At 46.9% G+C, this 22265-nt stretch overlaps 2 protein-coding genes across 2 annotated transcripts in view; one reads left to right on the top strand and one right to left on the bottom strand.

Annotated features, from left to right (window-relative positions):
- MTOR (mechanistic target of rapamycin kinase) overlaps positions 1-22265 on the bottom strand; it is a 103196-nt gene that overhangs the window by 37990 nt on the left and 42941 nt on the right. Inside the window, 2 exon segments of the mRNA XM_048518694.1 lie at positions 21362-21507; positions 22103-22265. Coding sequence (XP_048374651.1) covers positions 21362-21507; positions 22103-22265 — 309 coding nt within the window.
- On the top strand, positions 7994-16876 carry ANGPTL7 (angiopoietin like 7). Its single transcript, XM_048518695.1, has 5 exons — positions 7994-8619; positions 12572-12672; positions 13184-13378; positions 14415-14613; positions 15266-16876. Exons 1-5 carry the CDS (start codon positions 8247-8249, stop codon positions 15457-15459), a joined length of 1062 nt encoding a protein of 353 aa, XP_048374652.1. The 5' UTR covers positions 7994-8246; the 3' UTR covers positions 15460-16876.

The raw sequence follows: 22265 nt of genomic DNA, 5'->3' as shown, positions 1-22265 counted from the left end.
AAGAATGGACCACCTGCAGCCCACTGTACAGCCTCGGTGCCAGGAGGGATTCTGGTTAGACGAGCTTCTCTAGGGAAGAAACTGAGATGGCCACGCTAGAGGCACACAGCAAGATGACGGGCACACAAAGGCCAGAAGCAGCAGGGGCAATTGTGGCAGGCAGAAAATCAAGTTCTGGCACAGAGGCACTGCTGAGTCGGGTCCATTCACGTTAAACCAGTGGCTAGGACGGAGGAGCAAAATCAAAAGCAGAGCATATATAACCCCAGCTAAGCCCCTGATAGGCTGTCTCGTCACCTGTCACCTGTCACCTGCCTCTGCTTGCTGGTCTAGGCTGCACTTCCCAGAGTAACTGCTTGCAACATGGCCCCATGCCTGAGCTGGGGTGCAGGATTTTGGTCCCCGCAGGGTGCTGGGTTCGAGACCCCAGGTGCTTTACGCTGCCATGCAAGAATGGCGTTGGCCACAGCTCTTCCTGCTGTTTGCCACAATGCAGCGTCCAGTGCTTTAAGAAGTCTCTCTCTTGGCAAAGCTGTCAGAACAGCAGCTGCCTGGTCTGCCATCCGGTGGAGGGGCAAGCCAAGGAGGTCTCCTGTGAACCCTGGAACACCTGGGCAGCAGAGCAAAAAAGCTGTGATCTTTTGCAGCGACTTCACACTGGTTTTATAAGTCACTAGAAAGGGCTCAGGCAATGTACAGTGTCCTACCACATGTGCCTATTTTTCATTATGACTTTTTTTAATGGGTGCCTGGGCTTTTCAAGGCTCCTTTTATTGCTCCTTCTGACTCTTATAATTTATCCCACAACAAAGGAAAGGAAAAGTGTTCAAAGTGAGCCTGCCACAGTGGCTGGTTTCCCCAAACAACAAAGGAACCCCGGAACCTTACTGAGAGTTCCAGCCATGCTTTGAACACGGTGCAAACAAACAGACAGCTCTACACACATTTCTCAGTAAAGTAAATGTTAATCACAGTGCAGATACCACTGAATACAACTGCTTGGGGGCAGCAGTGGGGGTGTCAGCTGCATGCTCTACTTGTGGGCTGCTAAGGAGCGTCTGGTTCACTACAAATGCAACCAGGACCTTGAAGCAGATGGACACTTGATGTGGCCCAACCGTGTTTTGGTCTCATGAAGTCTTTTGAGCACCAAACAGGGTTCTGCATAACTGCTAGCCAGGAGCCAGTGTGGCGTAGTGGTTAAGAGCAGGTGGATTCTAATCGGGAGAACCGGGTTTGATTCCCCACTCCTCCACCCGAGTGGCAGAGGCTTATCTGGTGAACCAGATGTGTTTCTGCACTCCTAACATTCCTGCTAGGTGACCTGGGGCTAGTCACTGTTCTTGGGAGTTCTCTCAGCCCCACCTACCTCACAGGGTGTCTGTTGTGGGGAGAGGAAGGGAAGGAGTTTGTAAGCCGCCTTGAGTCTCCTTACAGGAGAGAAAGAGGGAATATAAATCCAAACTCTTCTTCTATATATGAATCTATACTGATATGTTTGAGAGGGTTTTCCTCTCCCAAAGATTGGGATCCATTTACCAAAGTCTTGCGTCTACTAAAATAGACCTCCTGGAGGCTGAAGATGTAGACTGCCGGCTTGGATTGCAGAGAAGCCGGGCAGAAGTAATGGACTGTGTAACAACAGCCTGGCTATCTGTTCATGTTGGAAAGAGGATCCCGCTCTTGCAGCAGCCAGCCCTCGCTTCCAAAACTGCCTTCAAATTACTGCTAACACCAATGTTATTGACTAACAGCTGACTTCAGAGGTGAACTTCAGAGATAAACTTCTGCTCTTCTGGGGAGGGAAATGGGACAGGTGTGTCTTTCATCCCAAGCAAGAGCACTGTCCCGTTTTGCAGCCCAAAGATATCCACGGGCAGGCGCTTCACTGCCAGCACAAGCCAGACAGCTAATTACTCCCAACTTTATCTCTCTTGTCAAAACCTGCTGACAAACTGGCCATTATCTCTTTTTTTCCCTGTCCGTAATTAGTGCTGCTCTTTTACGGCCTCTGACTAGCTGGCCTTCTCTCTGGAATAAGATGAAATATTCCGTACCTTAAATAAGACGAAACAAGATGGAGCATGTTTAAACATCGGAAATGGAGAGAGGAGAGGGGGTGAAGCTCAGTTTTTAGCATCTTTTTAAAAAACGTTTCCTTTCCTCAGTAGTAGAATGGAGATCACTCAGCAAATGATTTCAGTCCTTATCAAAAAGTGCTTTGACTTTCAGAATAGTTGATCCAAGTGTGGCTCCAATGCACATTCAGAAATCCAACTGGAATTTGAAATATGCAAACCCTGCTACAGGGAATGGAGAGGGTGTGAGAGGATTGAAGAAGAAGAAGAAGAAGAAGAAGAAGAAGAAGAAGAAGAAGAAGAAGAAGAAGAAGAAGAAGAAGAAGAAGAAGAAGAAGAAAAGGAGTAGTAGTAGTAGTAGTTCGGATTTATACCCCACCTTTCCCTTCTATAAGGAGTCTCAAAGGGGCTGACTATCTCCTATCCCTTCCCCCTTCACAACAGACACCTTGTGAGGTAGGTGGGGCTGGCCACAGATGCAGGCGAAATGTTAGGAACAAGATCTACCAGACCACGGCCACGCAGCCCGGAAAGCCCACAACGACCAACTGTCCTGAGTAACATCCTCAGAGGGAGAAACATGGAGCACGGGACTGAACTGAAGCAATATCTGAGATGACCTGGAGGATTTCAGCTCTGCATGATTAAGTTAAGGAAACTCACTAACTCAATTAAGATGCTCTGCAGGAAATCAACAAAAACAAGACTCTCTTCCAGCCTCTTGAAGGTGGGCTCCTCTGCGTTTTTTTCTGCAGCCAACGGCCAACTCCTGGGGATCCATTCTATACTGAGAATCCATTTCATAGCTTGCCTGGGCGTCTGCCTTTTGTTTTGGTTTTGCAAAGGAGCTCAACTGTTATTGATGGCCTATTGACAAATTATGAAATCAGTTTTACCATCACCACCTGGAATGTGTTGTTTGAAAGGAGGAGAGTCAAACAATAGCATTCTCTTCTGTGGCTGGAAGCGGTACCAAGGCAGATGGGAAAGAGAGCTTACTTTTCCTAGAAGCCTGGCGGAAGCTCAACTGTTTACGATCCAACTCGAATTCCTGCCAGGCTGCATGTTTACAGGAGTCAAAGTCAAAAATATTTTCTCAGTTGGAGTTTCCAAATTGAGAATTCTCTCCGTGTCTCAAAAAACTCAGATCCTCCCTCTACGAACAGCGGCACAGCATATTTTGGCTCTCACCCTCCATCAGACGTTCATGCACCAGCTTTTGGAATTCTGTGACATTCTAATGAAATTACAAGATTGTTTTCAGGTCTGCGCCTAACAAGAGAGGGGAAGAAATTATGAAGGCGCGTGTAGTTCAGGCAGTGGTACCGTTGGCTTGAACTGCAAGAGCCAAGATTTACAACAAGCAAGCTGGTCAGAAAAAGGTAGATTTTTTTCCTCCTCACATGTATAGATCTGGAGAAATCATTCTCTTTTTCCAGGAGAAATAAAAAAATATCAGTGAGTTTCTAAGAACTTGCGACTTCTTGAATAATGTTTCCCCATATCAGTTACCTTCAAATTGAAGCCTGTGAAAACATAAACCTAGGTTTCTCTCTTCCATTTGACTACTGCAGACTGGGAAATACCTATGTCCATTAAGGCACCGATTCTTTGATCACAACTGGAGTATACATGCCTGCCTCCCCTTAACAGTCCCATTCCACTAGGACCGTGGTGGCGAACCTTTGGCGCTCCAGATGTTATGGACTACAATTCCCATCAGCCCCTGCCAGCATGGCCAATTGTAGTCCATAACATCTGGAGTGCCAAAGGTTCGCCACGACTGCACTAGGATATGGCTGCAGGGGAATAGCTTTCAGTTCTGTGGCACCACATTTCTGGGGGTAGCAGCTTTTACTGCCTGCCCACCCCTTCCCCTGCCCACCACAAAGTGAATGCTTTGTGGTGAATAATTTCAGCACAGTTTTCTGGAGCTTTTCCCCTACAGCAAGTTTCACTTTTATCTGAACACTCACTTAACAGGTGCAATATGTGGAATAAGAACAGGTGTGTACTTTACCGTTATATATCAATTCAGTGCCTTTTTTAATAGCAGAAGTAAAGACATGTTAAATATTTACACGTTTGCATAGACGATCATGTTCGCAGAATGACAGGAGACGCTTCTGTTGGATGGCAAATTAATCTCACCAGCACACTTTCAAAACGTGTTTACAGCCAGTGTGCTGCCCTAGTTAGCACAAACAACACCAGCACATTACATTGATTAGACCCTCACAGCAATTTTTTAAAAACTCAAATTGGATCCCTCCTTCGGCTCTACAGTGTTCCCCACAAGGGCAAAAATAGCTCCGTTGTCTTAGACACAGTAAGCGGAGAAAGGAACATCTGCCTTATGGTTTCATCGTCTTCCCGGTCATAAACGTAAAATTTATGTCGGTTTTCATGAGACTCTGAAACCCTCTCATCGACTCATAAAACAGAATTGGGGCCTTTGGCGGGGAGGGGCCAGCTGATGTCCTGTAAAAGAGGAATCAGCAAAAGGAAAATGAGACCTGCCATTAAACTTAACATAAAGTGAAATAACACAACTCTGATTCAGACTGTTTCTTGTATATAATGTCTTCAAGCTGTACAGAAGCCAAATTACAGACTGCAGAATGGCTGGCCAAATGGAAGGAATACTGGATGGGGACTACAGAGCCCCTGACAGGCCTCGGGAGAGCCAATTTCTACCAGCGTGAGCTCCCTATTTTGAAATGAGAATTTTGGATCCCCGGGTGCACCAATAGGTCCTGCCTGGTTTCTTTTCATTCCCATATATTGCTGTTGTTAGTCTTTTCATTTTGCACATTTTCACTACTGGCGGTCCCCCATTTGTTGCGGTTCTTCTCTTCTTTGACAGAATTGTGCTGCCTTTTAAAAATGTCATTTACAAGCAACTGACAAACACATGTACACAAAGTTAAAAACTGAGGAGACCAAACAGGCAGAACTGGAGACAAGGAAACAGAAAATGGTACAACTAAAAAGACTTATAGGATTGACTTGCGCAAAGAAAAAACTGGAAAGGAAACAGATTTTTTAATCAGCAACTGGGAATGTCCTTAGCTGAGAGAAATTAGAAAGCTGCTCAGATGCCAGCGACCACAGAGAAACAAGTTGCTGCTGGAAAATGGAAAAGCATCCAGGTGCTGAGGCACTCTACCTGTGACCACAGAACCTGTGGAATTTTCTGTTTTGAGCGTTCCATTTAAAACTTGTCAAAAAGCCAGCTCACCTGCGCCATGCCCTGTGCACAAACCAGTCTGGCAAACACAAGCCTCAGAAGGGACAACTCCCCCCATCATTTGGTCTCAGCACAGGTGAGATGGGACACAAGTAGGAGAGATACCAGGAGAATGAGGACAAGTCAGGGAAACAGTAAACAACACTCAGCTCGCTTCCCTATTTGGCCTCCAGTCTGGACAAATATGTTTCTCATCACAAGAGGCCCGAAGAAGAATTTGCCCCAGAGAAACTGTGGCTGGGAGGGCGACTCAGACAGGATTTGGAGAGAATGAAAAAGGCCGAAGGTCGGGGTGTGCCAGGAGGGGAGAAGGCCACCGGGTCTTAAAACACAGCCTGGGCGCACAACAGGAAAACAGTCCAAGCATCTGCCAGACACGAATCTTAGCTCTGACACAGGAAAAACCAGCGGTTTCTGAGCGTTGGAATTTGGTGCTATCTCAGGTCATGGGAAACAGAGGGAGCCCGAGGCCGTGCATGTATACAAGCAGCTCAGCTATATAGACTGAAAGATGAATTTCCAGGATGCTCAAGTGGATCTGGAGTCTTCCTTTCCACCATTATATCAATGACGCCACTGCTGCCTTTCCTAGAAGGCTGCTAGAAGGTCAGGGTGCCTGTTAACCCCAAGCAGCTTGCTTTAAAAGGAAAAAAGAGAGCGGTTGTTCGGGTGCTGTGTAGGTATGATAGCAGGAGAGAAACCTGGAGAGCGACTGGTGCGGACTAGTGATTAGAGCAGAGGTGGCAAACCTTTGGCACTCCAGATGTTATGGACTTCAATTCCCATCAGCCCCTGCCAGCAGGGGCTGATGGGAATTGTAGTCCATAACATCTGGAGTGCCAAAGGTTCGCCACCACTGGATTAGAGCACCAGACTAGGGTCAGTAAATGCAGAGCTTAGTTGCCCGAGCAGATACGAAGGTCACGGAGTGAACGCTGGCCAGCTGTTATCCTTCAGCCTAACTTAACTCACAGGGTTGTTGTGAAGATAAAACAGGGGAGGACAGTACCACGTGTGTCACCCTGAGCCCTTTGAAGCAGAATCAAGAGTTTTAAAAAGGTAGGTCTCATTACTTTTGATCGAATGCAGTTTTATTGTTGTTTTTGTCACTGCTGTCTAATGTGGGTTCAAACTATTATTTGGGTTTAATGTCTACTAAGTTGCCTTGAATAATTCCACTGTGACACTAAAACACCACAATATTTTACTTGCAGCAACACTGATAAGCCGCCATCACCTCATTGCTCCCGGCCTTCAGTTTACCCTGCGGTGAATGTTGCCTGTCTAAGAAGTGACAGAAGGCATTTAAGGGACATTCGGTGACCTGTGGACCCCTTCGTTACCTCTCGGGATCGCGATCACCCCATATGTCTTCCTTTACTAGGCCTCATCGTTCAGCAGAGGTCAATTTGCTGGTGGTCCCTGGCCCCTCAATGATGCGGCTGGCCTCCACACGGGCCAGGACTTTTACAGCGCTGGCCCCGGCCTGGTGGAACACCCTTCCTCCAACTGTCTGGGTCCTGTGGGACCTTGGTGAGTTCCGCAGGGCCTGTAAGACCGTGTTGTTCCACCGGGCCTTTGGAGTGCCCAGCTGCTGATATGGTGCCCCCAACTGCTCCTTGCCCTGGCACTGGTACATCAGAGCCCTCACATTGAGGGGCCTGCCGTCCCCCTCTTGGGGTGGGCTGAAATTGAGGCTTGGACGCCTTTTGTTTAAATGTTAATTATTAGCCACCGTTTTATGTATTTTAAGATGTTTTATTGATGGAGCCTATGTATTGTGTTGTATTGGATTTGCTCCTGTTTTATGTTTATATTATGTTGTTCACCGCCCGGAGCCCTTCGGGGATCGGGCGGTATAGAAATTGAAACAATAAATAAATAAATAAAGAACAGTGGATGTCAACAAACAGCAACATGTTTCTCTGATGCCTTTTCTAACTTCTGGTAGAGACGAGGGTTCCGTAACAGGAAAGGGGGCGTGGGTTAATGCCAGGAAGGGACATTTCTTTTCAGGGTGGCAAGGACTGGCAGAAACTGAATGTTTGCACCCAATGAATTTTCACACCTTGCTCATGCGTGGCACCCGATGTCAGAATTGGCTTCAGATTTCCTATTCACTTCCTTTGTTTGGCTCTGTAACCTGCTCGGCAAACACCTCCCGTGTAGGGCATTTGCCTGAGGTACAACATGGGCCTTTCCCCCCAAGAGGAATGTCAAACCAATTGGCCTTTTGGCTCCTTCCAACTGAGATGGCCAGGAAAACAAACTGGAGGCATGGCTCATGCTGGCTATTTTAACGAGGGCTCTTAGAAATGGGATTTACCCCCAGAGAGGAGGGCAGTCTGCCAGACTATTACATAATCACGAAGCCCATGGAAACCTGTGTTTTTACCGGACTTCCCATCCTGTTCCCTTCCTCGGCATGCCATAATATTAGTCACCGGGAAGGCTAAAATCCAATAGTATGCTGCTACTTCTTCCGTCTCCCCTCCCATCTGCAAAAATGGCAAAACTGAAATGGAAAGCCTTCCCCCTCCTAAACACAAACACACATGCCCTAAAGCTGCCTTGGTTTTACCTGATTTGAACAGATGAACTGGGAGTGGCTTAACAGGCTAGTCAAGGGGTGGAGGTACACGGGAGCGATGGCTATTTAAGATGTGTCCTGTGTGAGAGAGACAGACAGACACAGACACTTCTAAAGAGCACAGCATCCTAGTGAATTCTCTACCTTTGACAGTCTCAGTCCACTGTGTGAGAGAGAGAGAGAGAGAAAAAAGAGGCAAGCACAAGGCTCTCAGTTTGCAACTGTCCTTAAAGAGACTCTCATACCTGCAAACTTCAAGCCTGAAGTCAGTTCCGCCAGGGGTGAATTTGGGAATTCCTTACGCAGTTGCTGGGAGCAAGGGGGGGAAATGCAGAGCACGGTCGGCACCCAGGTGGCCTGGTTATGCGCGATAACCATCTCTCTGGCCGTACACCCCGTGTGCCTGCAGAAGCCTCCCAAGAGGAAGGTGGTGAGCGGGAGCATCAAGGCTGTGGGCTGCTGCGAGGAGCTGAAGGACCTGAAGATGCAGGTGGGCAACCTGACCGCCTTGATCGAAGAGCTGAGCAAGAAGCAGGAGGACGAGATGGGGAACGCCATCGTGCAGGTGATGGAGCTGGAAGGGACCCTGAAGCAAATGGACCTGCGCCTCAATGATGTGGAAGGGAAGTACTCCGAGATGAACAACCAGCTGGGCATCGTGCAGCTCCAGGCGGCCCAAACGGTCACGCAAACATCCGCTGGTAAGGAGCAGATCCCCAGTACCGACGAGGCCCTGCTCGTAAAAGCAGAGAGGGGAAAACAGCCACCGGCTCGTGCCTCCCCGGAGGCCAGTTCTGGTGAAGTGATTTTTCTCGGTGGGTAAGCTTCTGAAATTACAGCTGTGGAACTCATAACACTGATATTGGGGGAGGAAAATCCATGTGGATTTTTCTTCCAAGAAAGATCTGTGACCAGCATGCTGAATTCCTGCTCACGGAGCTTCTTAGTTAAGCCTCCTTGAAAGCAGCATTTTCCACAGGTGTCTCTAGGAATCTCTCCAAAAGCGTGCCTGCGGGGGGGGGAAATTGCCACTTCAGAGGGGCCTTCGGGTTTTGCCACAAATCGCATCCATCAATTGGGGATTATTCCCCCTCAGGAAAGCTGAATTCCCAGAATGACAAATGAGGTTGATTGTAATGCTCTGCACAGTTACTTGGTTGTAAATTCCACTGAAATAAATGCTGATTTCATTTGAGTAGACACGGATATCAAACTGGATTTGGGGAGCAAGAGTAGAGCTTTTGACTGCAGTACTTCAAAATCTGCCTAGAATATCTTATTCTGCCCTCTAGCCAAAGAGAGAGGCACGATCAGATTATATATTTTCAATTTTTCTTCTATTAACGATTTCTCTCCTCAGCCAAGTACACTGCCCATAATCGAAGACACTGTTAAAAGCAGGAGATGTATTTTCCAAACGACTTAAAAGATCTCCAATCTTTCATTCAATAGATGAGATTTATGGCTCTGCTTTTAAAGGGTGGATGATTTTAAACAGGGTATGGGATAACCTGCATTAAAAATTGCATGCAATCCAGAATAAAATATCTCTAGACTACCAACGTGCAGATAAAGAAATGCCTAGGTGCTGACTGTTTTCAATGGAAAGTAGTAGATTTTTAAAAATCCAGTCCCTATTTGTGTTTCCTTAGAGGCAGACCACTGCGTAGGTCTCCAGTAGGTACAAGATATTTCCAAACTTTTTCAGCGTTGAGTATTGATTGAGAGACATTCTGCAACTTGTTTAAAACCCACTATTATCTAGGATAAACTATATGTTGAAACACAGAGTCTTGTAGCACCTTAAAGACCAACAGGTTGTTATCATGACATAAAATCTGTAGACTGGAGCCCACTGGAGCCAGTGTGGTGTAGTGGTTAAGAGCAGGGGCACTCTAATCTGGAGAACTGGGTTTGATTCCCCACTCTGCCACTTGAGTTGTGGAGGCTTATCTGGTGAACTAGATTAGTTTGTGTACTCCAACACATGCCAGTTGGGTGACCTTGGACTAGTCACAGTTCTTCAGAGCTCTCTTAGCCCCACCCACCTCACAGGGAGTTTGTTGTTGAGTGTGGGGGAGAGGGAAAAGAGATTGTAAGCCCCTTTGAAGCTCCTTACAGGAGAGAATCCAAACTCTTCTCTCCTTCATAAAGTGGATTCTCAGTAGGCAGACATTTCTGAAGGAAAAAAAATTACAAGTACCAGAGAAAGATCTTTTGTCTTTACTGTTTATAAAGTCTCTTCCTGCATAACCTCCGTGAAGTAAAGGCAACCACATGAAGGACTTAAACCACTGGATACAAGGAAATCACAGTTGGCACCAATTCCCAACAGGTGGAAATCATTCTACTTGCACATGGTCAAAGTTGTCAGTATGGATAAAAAATGCTCCTCAGACACAGTCTCTGCCCCCTTGGAGCAGCTGGGTGTTCATTTCCTACACAGACAGGAAACAAAGGTTTCCAAAGCGCGCTCGCTTGAGTGGGAATGCAGCTGATGAACAGAGGTGGGCTTTGAAGCAGAAAACAGACCATGAACTGCCCAAACATGTTGGGGCTGATAACTTGGTTCATCTGCCCAGCTGCACAATCGAAGCAGGCATGCTGGCTCCAGGCCTGGCCATCCAACCAGATCAACACAGCCGAGCCTGAAGGGTGGTGAACCTGCAACAGCCTATTTTGCCTGACTCCGTTGTGGGAGTTTTCTCAGGGGATAGCCTTCGACAATACTTTTCTCAGGTGCTTTTAAGAGACAAGAAGGACTCTTGAGGAGCAGCAGTGGCGTAGGAGGTTAAGAGCTCGTGTATCTAATCTGGAGGAACCGGGTTAAGAACATAAGAACATAAGAACTAGCCTGCTGGATCAGACCAGAGTCCATCTAGTCCAGCATTCTGCTACTCGCAGTGGCCCACCAGGTGCCTATGGGAGCTCACATGCAGGATATGAAAGCAATGGCCTTCTGCTGCTGCTGCTCCTGAGCACCTGGTCTGCTAAGGCATTAGCAATCTGAGATCAAGGAGGATCAAGATTGGTAGCCATAGATTGACTTCTCCTCCATAAATCTGTCCAAGCCCTTTTTAAAGCTATCCAGGTTAGTGGCCATCACCACCTCCTGTGGCAGCATATTCCAAACACCAATCACACGTTGCGTGAAGAAGTGTTTCCTTTTATTAGTCCTAATTCTTCCCCCCAGCATTTTCAATGAATGCCCCCTGGTTCTAGTATTGTGAGAAAGAGAGAAAAATTTCTCTCTGTCAACATTTTCTACCCCATGCATAATTTTATAGACTTCAATCATATCCCCCCTCAGACGTCTCCTCTCCAAACTAAAGAGTCCCAGCTGGGTTTGATTCCCAGCTCTGCCGCCTGAGCTGTGGAGGCTTATCAGGGGAATTCAGATTAGCCTGGGCACTCCCACACATGCCAGCTGGGTGACCTTGGGCTAGTCACAGCTTCTCGGAGCTCTCTCAGCCCCACCCACCTCACAGGGTGTTTGTTGTGAGGGGGGAAGGGCAAGGAGTTTGTAAGCCCCTTTGAGTCTCCTGCAGGAGAGAAAGGGGGGATATAAATCCAAACTCTTCTTCTTCTTCTTAATGGAACAAAGGGAAACTGGATCTTTTATATTCAGAAAGTAGAACAATTCTGCATGCAGCAGGACCAGGGCTCTTCACAGCACCTGACACCTGGGCACACATCTTCTAGGTTTTCCTAAAGGAAATGATAGCACGGTGCAAGTGTGTGCCACTCAACATTCACCAGGCCTTCTTGCACCTGGCTCTTACTTCCCTGGCAGAATGTAGCTCAATTTACTGGCTACAGTCCACTGGAGCAACCTGTTCTATAAGTGCTTTGACTTATTTATTTTCCGTTCACTTCTATCCCGTCTTTCTCCCCAAAGGGGAGCCACTGTGGCTTCCAGAATCCTCCTTAAGTCCAGTAGCTTTAGAGACTGACAAGATTTTCAGGGTGTTCATCTGACTCTTGGGCAGTCCCATCCAAATGCTCTTGCTACACATTGCCAGTAAAACTTGGTCTGTCATTTAAGTCATTCCAAAGGGGGGGGGGGGAAATCATGGGGTATTTTTCAGTGCTCCTCAAAATTTCACAATGTTCCCATTGGAAAAGTCCTCAGACTTTTTCGTAGTATATATTTTGCGTGTGAAAAAAAAAATCTGTCCTTCATAAGCACTTCATGCCTGCTAAAAGGAGAAAACATTCCGTAGTCTTTTTAGATGCCCCTAAAAATCACCCAGTTTTTCAACTGGAAAAATGGAAAGAATGTCCTTAAAAATGGTTCTTTTCCCTATCTGTATCTGAGGTCAAGGACAGGCTTTCTGGACTGTTGTGTATCTGTAATTTCCTAATGTTTTAACCATGTAGTTGTAATTATGGGATACTGGGGGGAGGGGCTTGATGTAAGAGGGTGTTTTGTTTGTTGTTCACTGTGCAATTACATCGAAAGCTATTTGTTTATATGTACTGGATGATAATGAAAAGAAACACTTTTGAATTTGTGATTATCAAACGCAACATAGAAGTCATCAATAATTTAAAACTACTCTACGGCTTAAGAAACTGGGCAGGTGGGGCAGGAAGAAGAGACGAGAAGTAGAATGACATCAGAATGACTTCATGCCACTCTTGAATTCACAGATGCTGTCTATGATTGCTCATCTCTTTATCAGAGGAATTACAGAACCTCCGGTGTTTACAAGCTACTCCCAGATGAATTCCTGGGAACCCCAGAGTTGCAGGTAAGGATCCATGTTGTGTTATTTCATGCACTGAAAAGAACACTTCTACTCCTACACCCTCAGCTAAAAAATCTCTACAGGTGGCTTGTAAAACTTAATGAAAGGAAATAGCAAAACACAGCACAGAATCAACAATGCATAATATTTTTAAAAATCACAATTAAAAAAATACTACTCAGGATAAGGCTATGTATTCCAGAAGCCAACATTATGAAGAGGGGAATCTAATAAATTAAACAGATTGAAACCACCTTCGGATTAGTCCTGGGGGGGGGGGGGGGGGGAAAGGTTTGGCATCTTAACCTTAACAGAGCTGATGTCGAACAAATTACAACTGCGAAAGTGAGCCACCAGAACAGAAAAACAAAATGCAGCAGGGCTACAATGCAGAACGGGCCCAGCGCAGCATGTCCAAGTCATTCTGAGCCTAGCAAAATGAAATTAAAAGTGTTCTAAACCATCCCTAACCTTGTTGACCAGTCAGAAGTGCTGCTGTTTCCCATGTCTCCAGGTGTACTGCGACATGGAGACGGACGGGGGTGGCTGGACCGTCATCCAGAGGCGCAAAGTCGGCCTGACCTCCTTCAACAGAGACTGGAGACAGTACAAACAAGGGTTTGGCAGCATCCAAGGAGACTTCTGGCTGGGAAACGAACATATCCACCGCCTCTCCAGGCGCCCAACCATGCTACGTGTGGAGCTGGAGGCAAGTGAATAGTTTCAAGCACAAGGACAATACTAGAACTCACAATACTAGAACCAGGGGGCATACATTGAAAATGATGGGGGGAGGGGGAGAATTAGGACTAATAAAAGGAAACATTTTTTTACGCAACGTGTGATTAGTGTTTGGAATATGCTGCCACAGGAGGTGATGATAGCCACTAACCTGAATAGCTTTAAAAGGGGCTTGGACAGATTTATGGAGGAGAAGTCGATCTCTGGCTACCAATCTTGATCCTCCTTGATCTGAGATTGCAAATGCCTTAGCAGACCAGGTGCTCGGGAGCAGCAGCAGCAGCAAGTAGCAGTGTGCTGGACTAGATGGACTCTGGTCTGATCCAGCAGGCTCTTTCTTATGTTCTTATGACAACCCAGGGTAACATGCGGCAGGTATAAAGTTCTGCCATTAAGAGGTGGAGTAGTTCAAGGGCAACTTCCAAAAGCACCTCTCGTGGGCATGAGTAATCCTTCGGACCGGTCTATGATGAGGTTGCCAGTTTAGTGATTTGTCTTAATAAGGCCGTTCAAACAAATTGAAAACAGCCTATGCACACAGGTGGCATTTTCTAAGATGGCCACACCGCTAAGAAATTCCCTTCATTGGAGGGTCTACCAAATAGGAGACAAAACTGTATTTTAGATCTGGGTTCAAATCCCTACCCTACCACAGAAACCTTTCTGGGTGACCTTCAACCAATTACACACTCTCAACCTAATCTATCTCACAGATCTGTTGCAAGTTTAAAACGGAGAAGGAGACAATATCTCAAGCTACTCTGGGCATCCACAAGCAGGAAACATGAAGTACAAATTAAGTAAAATTGGGGGAGGGGGAACTGATTATTAGTTTAAAAGAAAACTATCTAACAAACAAGATCACTTTGTAGGTGCTACATCAATAGAAGAAAGACTGTAAAACTTTGCAAGGAAACAGGCAATATGTACTGCAGGCAAACATCTTCCTAGATGGGTAATGAAAGAGTTCCCCTCTTCACTGCTTTCCTACTCCCACCTGGCAGGACTGGAACGGCAACATTCGCTATGCGCAATACAACCACTTCACTCTCAGCAATGAGCTGAACAGCTACCGCCTCTTCCTGGCCAACTACAGTGGCAACATGCCACACGACTCCATGAGATACCACAACAACACAGCCTTCAGCACCAAGGACAAGGACAATGACAAATGTGTGGACCACTGTGCGCTGTTACGCAAAGGTAAGTCGCGTGCAGGTTCCTGTTCCTATACTGTGAGTCTGGAAATGGGGCTCACCTTGAACACGCAGGGGCAACTCACCTTGGTTGGGAAAAACCATAGACCCGTAGTGGCGAACCTATGGCACTCCAGATGTTCACGGACTGCAATTCCCATCAGCCCCTGCCAGCATGACCAATTGGCCATGCTGGCAGGGGCTGATGGGAATTGTAGTCCATGAACATCTGGAGTGCCATAGGTTCGCCACCACTGCCATAGACAGTGGGCAGATGAAGCTGCAGCCGGTCCAGGATGTTTATCCCACCACAGCAAATGATGGAAATCCATCGACAGGGGTAACTGTTTAGCCTTGTGCTGCTGGACCCTAGATCTACCTCTGCCCAAGAGCACCTTGGCATACTTTACACCACCCTTTTAGGTAAGGCAAAGTAACAGAGGGACTCAAGACTGGCCAGTGGTCCACATGAATTGAATGTGCATCCCAGAAGCCTTTGCAACATGCTGTTCCAAGGCAAGAGTTCCTCTATGCCCAAGTTGCCACTGCAAACGCACATTCTCAAACTACCACATTCTCAAACTACCTTGAAGGCTGAAAGTCATGGTCTTAGAAGTAGATCACAGATATATATATATTATCTTTCTGCTTCTTGAAAGGTGGTTACTGGTACAATTGCTGCACAGACTCCAACCTGAACGGCGTCTACTACCGCAACGGCGAACACAACAAGAGCACGGATGGAATCACCTGGTACGGCTGGCACGGCAAAACCTACTCCCTGAAAAGGGTGGAGATGAAGATTCGGCCAGCGGACTTCAAAGCCCAGGGGGACAACAACAAAGTTGAGTAAAGCGGCAGCAACAGCCCCACTTCAGGGTGGGGGGTGACTACGGGGGCGGGGATAACACAGAAGGAAAATTTTTAAATAGCAAAGCACAACCACTCATCTGAAAATCCAAGGAAGTTATATACATGGATGGTGACTCACCTATGACTAACAGTGCACACCCACCAAAGACTTTTAACCCCCCAAAAAAGTTTCCGCACCTCTCTCATGACCAGGGTCCCCCAACAGGATGCCAAAACATACACCAGGATCGGGAGCCTCTTGCAACAGCACAAGAAAACAAGAACACTGCCGTACTCACAATTACCATAATGCTGCCCTGGTCTTAGGTGTGGGGCGGAGGAGGGGGGGGGGGGATAGCTTTATTTATGTCCAAACTACAATTTCAATGTGGGTTTTAGATTAGCTCAGCCGCAGATACAAATACTGTCAAAATGTGGTAGGAGAATTTTTTTTTAATTTCGAGGTGGGGAAAGGACCCTAAGTCAGGAAGGTAACGATAAGGAAATCTTCAAGACATTTTATGCTTTGCAATTTTGCAAGGGAAGGAGGGTGGAGAGGAAGCTCAGTCGCTAGTTTCAATGGAAGCCATAAGGGGACTTCTGATGGCGCAGAGATGTGGCCAAGGAATCATGCTAGCACTGCAGTTCACCAGAGCGTTTGGGGATACACACACACAACATTCCGTAATGGGTTTTCTAATATAGGGGGACAATTTTGGGGAAATGCGTTGCCAAGGGGTACATGAATAATAATAATAAAAAAGATAGGGAACCACTGTTCTAGCAGAATGCCAGAAGCAGCCAGCCAGCAGATTCCAGATCGTGAAAGTGATCCATTGTGGCCGTTCTGCATTCTTGTTCCTTTTTAAACAAAAGGTAGGCTAATATTCTAACTAAACAGTATTCAGTGTATGTTAAAAGGTACAAGGGCTAATAGTGTGAACAAAACAGATGCACTGTTTGCATGAGCACACAGTGCAAACGCACATTCTCAAACTGCCGCATCACTTACAGGGACAATCAATTTTGCAAAACACTTCCAAGACGGACTCTTCTCCTACAGCCTTATCCTCTGCTTAACTGTATTGCCAGAGTAGATTCACAGTTCATATGTCTGGGGTTTCATTCACTTTTTTATTACAAGAGGGATTTTGCTTAATTTAAATGTGCTGCCTTGTCGTCGGGAGACAGCAGTTTTCTAGGAAGCGTTGTGTATATGTTGACTAGCCAATACTTGGAAATTGCACCGGGAACACTTGGAACGCAGATCACGTTACTTTGTAAGACTCTTGCGTGGGAGGTATACCAGGTGGGTTTGCATGTACTGTACATTGAATAAGTGCTCTGCACAAAATTGCTATGTATGCATAATGGATATTTTTTTTCTCAAATTCTAGAATAAACTTTCTTGTTTTTAAGTCTTGTTTTGAATGTCAAAACATCAGGAACAGCTGATTTAGAAATTCTCGAATGGAAATAACAAATGTGTCCCCAAGTGTAAACATTAAGGCCCCAGAAACACATGCTAAATATAGTTATAAAAATAAAGTGGCACGCCAGAGTGAAGAAACACCTTTCCCCACACAGCCTGATGGAACAAAGGTTTCTCTTTATAAATTAGGGCACAAGCACTAGATCTATCCTCTTCGGGAGGCGGGGGCGGTATAAACTGGTTCTTCCATTAACGTTTAGGGGCCATCACATAGTCAATAGGAACAGAAGACCAGCCCTGCTGGATGAGCCCGGAGGCCCCTTTTCATCTATCTCTCCAATTTTCTGCAGAGAGACTCCAGACACTCATGGGTAGCCCTCACAAGCAAGACCCTAAGAAAGAAACAGCCCTCCTCACTATGCCTCCAGCAGCTGGCACTCAGAGATAAACTTTCTGAATATAGAATGCCCATGCAGCCCCATGGGCAGCAGCTTCTGAGAAAAGGGCAACCCTATTTTCACCCTCCAAACTACAGTCTCGTCCAGGCAACAGGTCAGCCCTTTAACAGCCACCCACTCCCAGGTGTTTAAGCTTTCTGGCTGTTCCATTCTCAGGTGGCCCAAGGAGTTTGGAATCCTACAGGCTCATAAGCTGCTTCACTATAAAGCTTCACTTCGACTGCACAGCAAAATTCCAGACCCCAAACCCGCCGCTGAAAAACAGGGTAGCCCTTGAGATGACGCGGGAGTTGGTCTCCTTTTCACACACAGACACCCAAACCCAACTGACAGAATGTGGAACAGGAAGGAAGAAATTCGAGGCCCGTTCCACATAGGCAGAATAATCCACTTTCAATCCACATTTAATGCACTTTGAAGCTGTGCGGAATAGCAAAGTCCACTTGCAAACAATTGTGAAAGTGGATTGAAAGTGCATTATTCTGCATGCGCGGAAGGGGCCCAAGCTAGTTGTGGTAAAGGCAGGTGAGCAGACAAAAGGCACTCACTGCTTAACCCAAGAAGACTCAGTAGTCTGCAGGGAGGGAGTTTTTCTTAAGAAATCCACAGTTTGCACGATCGTAAATGACTGGCTAGGAGAAGAACAGTCTTACAAAATGTGACAAAATGTATTGCTCCAGAGCTGAAGTCGCAGAATGAAGTTCACACAAGTGCCAGAGGGAAGAAAAAACACGGCAAGCGCGACTGCTCAGCTACAGTTCCAATTATCTGATAGCAGCTAAGCTAGCGGCGGCATTTCAATTCTAATCCGTTTCAATTTTATCCACCGACAACAGCTCAGTCACGCTCACCTGGTGTATCAGGAAGTCTGTTTCAATGCTAATAACAACAGAGTGAGATTAGTCTCCAGATACGCAAGACAAGTTTTCCTTTCTCTTTCTGCTGAGTAATAAATAATGATTTGACTCTGGATAAAACAAAAGCAAAAAACCGAGCAGCCCAAAAGCCAGCGGAAGAAAAGTCAGCCCACAGCCAAACACAAGGACAGGAACAAACAAACAGCCTCTAAAACAAACCTTTCCCATAATAACCTTTTTGGTTTTTTTTTTTTAAATCTTTTCAACAGCTGATCCTGTTAAAGGATCTCAGGCAGGAGGGCAGGTAAAGATCTCTGCCTGGATGTCAGACAGCTGTCTGTCAGAGATGGTAATACTGAGATGGGGGGACCGGGGATCCAGCTTTGGAAAAGGGATCTTCCTACAAAGATCCACACAGGAGGAGAAAGGGCAGACACCTAAGTACCATTCTCAGCCTGTTCAGAAAGCACTGCTGCGTGTACAGATTTGTAAAAAGCTGCCCAGGTTTGTTCACTGATTCCAGACAACTCTGGTGCGACTGCTCTCAGACTGACAATTTGTTATCAACTGGAGGAATGGCTGAGAAAGAGGAGGAAAATGGTATTTGAGAGAGGTTTCTTGCCTATCTGATTCAGATACAGGGATGGGGAAGGCTGCAAAGAAACCATCTTGCTCCTGGCAGACGACAAAGCACCAATCCAGCTCAAATGTGGAAGTTCAACTGGGGACTATCATCTGAATGTTGCTGCTCGAGTTTCCTTGTTAAGAACAGGGAGAACTCACCAGAAACGCATTTTACTTACGCCAGGCCAAATGCACTCCGTCTGCCGTAGTTGTAGCCAGGTTTATCAGATGGACGTTATCTGACAGCCGAGCGGGGCAGTAAAAATGGTAAATGCCCCAGCAGAACAGCAGCATCACAGATTTAATGAATGCTTAATAAAATACAGCAACTACTACTACACAATAGTGGTCACTCTCCATCCCCACAATAAAGAAGAAGAAGAGTTTGGGTTTATATCCCCCCTTTCTCTCCTGCAGGAGACTCAAAGGGGCTTACAATCTCCTTGCCCTTCCCCCCTCACAACAAACACCCTGTGAGGTAGGTGGGGCTGAGAGAACTCCGAGAAGCTGTGACTAGCCCAAGGTCACCCAGCTGGCGTGTGTGGGAGTGTACAGGCTAATCTGAATTCCCCAGATAAGCCTCTACAGCTCAGGCGGCAGAGCTGGGAATCAAACCTGGTTCCTCCAGATAAGATACACAAGCTCTTAATCTCCTATGCCACTGCTGCTCCCCCTCACCCCCCCGCCGCGCAACCCCAGTCAGGAAGGCACAAGTTGTTAAATAGCATATGCAGTCATCTGGAACATGTCTTGGCCCTGCTCCAGCAAGCGTTTTGACGGGACATGGGGACTTTCTTGTAAGAGGGTGTGGGTGACTTGCTTATAAGAGGGAGTGGAAATTGATGGCGGGGGGGGGGGGAGGTGGGGTAGCACACAGCCCAAATCATCCAGGCCTCTGCTGATGAGCGGGATTCTGAGATAACCTGAGACAGACTGCAAATGAGAAACAAGATACCTCTACATATCTGACAGTCTAAGACGCAGGTACATATAAACCAATCAAGTCAGGAGCGTCCTCTTTTGAATTCCCAAATGTAAAGGGTTGATCTGTCACGTTTTATGTCCCGTTTTAACACCCGCTCTGTCCTGTATCTTGTTTTATTTTTACTGATATGCCTAATAAAGGTCAGTTGAAGCTGAATTCCCAAACAAAGTATATTGTAGTACCTTTCCCAGTAACATGGGAAAGCAAACCAACCAATGTCAACATCCCAGCCAGCAGCACCTCGCACTGTGAACTCTCCCCTTCCAGAGAACATCAGACATTCCTCTCAGCCTTCCACCCACTTGTGCACACTGTGCCTTAGCAAGAAATAAATGCTGCATCTACTTCTACAAAGTTGAAACTGAGGAAAAGTGGAAATGATTCTATGACAAACAAGGTTCTTTTTTGAGGGGGAGGGGGAAGAAGCAGCACAATGCAGAAAGGGTCCACACATGGGCCAAGCGGTTTTCAAACTGGGCATCAGTAGCAGAGAAGGGCCAACTCACTTCCAACAGAATCAGGTCTGGGCCCAGGCAGGAGCCAAGGAAGTCTGCAGAACTGGCACGGAGCTCTCCCATTTCTATTGCGCTTGGCCAGAGGCAGCCGAATACCAGATGAAGGTATTTTAAGACACAAGGAGGGTCAATTCCCAGAGTTTTTATGAGCTTATATTGTGCCGAAGCACTATTTGTTATTGCTGCCAAGACAATTGATTCCAAAATCTCCCCTAATCCACAAACCACTATGATGCCGGGAGTCCAGGCACTTCATAAACTGTGCGGCTATTTGCGGTATCTGTCTGAGAGCTTTTTAAAAAAGGCATCCGCAAACATCTTCAAATGACCCTTACGTAAAGTCTCTGGGAAGTCGTTTATTACTTTGGCCTGGGATGACACGCAAAAGGGAGACACTGCTGGTGCCAAGATGTGCCTTTTGCCCTTAGCGGAAGAGGGGGAAAGGATGATTTATGGGGATGAAAAGGAACACCCTGCCCTCCATTTTGGAAAACAGTCCCAAGACTAAAAAAGATCCTTTGCACCACCACCCCCCCTTTATAGCTGGTGCAGTGCAACGTGGCACAAAGTTAGCTTTGGCCTCGTTTCCACCAGCATGAATTCAAGAAGACGTCATCACTGCACAAGAAGACGAAAGTGGTCTTGTCACCTTTTTTCCAAATCAATGGCCAAAAGTCCACCCTTAACTGAAACCCACACACAACACAAACACACGTCAGTACAGCGGATGCAAAGAAAAAGGGGACAAAATTGTAAGGTGCCAAATAGAGGCGCGGTGTCAGAACAAGAGCCTCCTCCAGGGCTCGCAGGCACATTCAAAAGGAGCTTCCGCAAGATCCACAGCACATATTTTGCCGGCTTCCCCACAGCGAGCACAAACGTGTCCCAGAGCCACCTGCCCTCTGCTCTCCAATGCTTCCCCACCAAAGCACTGTGGCTCACACCAATCAGAACATGCCTTGTGGCTCACTGCTGCTCTCCAACTTCAGGCATGGCCACTGGGCAAAGGTGAATCTGCACCGCTGGTCCTACCTGATGAGAGACTCCAGGATAGCAGGCGACGGACCCTTCTGGAACTCCAGCTCTTTGTAGTGCAGCGCCTTAGCGTAGGCCCGGCATTTGGCAGCTCGCTCCCCCAGTAGGACAACGCCGTTGTCATCCCCCAATGGCAGCGGACCCTGCAAAGCAGAATGCAGGACAGTCGGGAGACCAGCGGGCTCCAGATCCAAGGATGCTGCAGTTGCCTTGGATCAGTGGGGCCCACTGGGCATCACTGGGTTCCAGGTGTGAGGTACAAAGCGGGCCAGCATCACAAGGCCCAACGCAATCCTCTTGGTAGCTGAGTGCTTGCAAAATGCAAAGGGTTGATCTGGCACACACACCCAGATTGAAAAAAGTGGGTTGGGAGATAAACAGGCTCAGACTCAGCCCTGAAAGTCCGGTTGCTTTCTGGGCATTTTATGCTGGTAAACACACGCAGCAAAACAGCAAGTTGGGCATAACCAAAAGGTAACAGCGGACGCAAGCATAACATCCACCTTTGCAGCAGCCGTGTGGCCGGTCACCAGGGCCAAGGAATAATCTCAGCCAGGCAATCATGTGGGGATACTTCACAAATGTCATTTCAGTGTGTTTAAGACACAAGCATGTCACAGCGGGATACAAGGACAGTACCACCGCAACATTTTGTGGACTTCTGTGAACTTGGGTTCAAGGTTGGGATGAAGCCTAACCCCCAAGCCTTAAAAACGAGTTTCTCCCAATGGCTTTTACCTTGTCACTGTGCTCCATGAACTCTGCCAAATTCAGCAGCGTTTGTGTGACCTCCGCGATGTCCTGAGAGGTCAGCGCCAACTCAATGCTGCGGATCAGCTCATCTTGCTGGTCTTCGTTCAGTTCGGACCAGCATGAAACGAAGGCAGCGTTGAAAAGATCT

Source organism: Sphaerodactylus townsendi, linkage group LG16, assembly GCF_021028975.2.
Source record: "Sphaerodactylus townsendi isolate TG3544 linkage group LG16, MPM_Stown_v2.3, whole genome shotgun sequence".
Lineage (NCBI taxonomy): Eukaryota > Metazoa > Chordata > Lepidosauria > Squamata > Sphaerodactylidae > Sphaerodactylus > Sphaerodactylus townsendi.
This window is presented reverse-complemented; position numbering and strand designations above follow the sequence as displayed.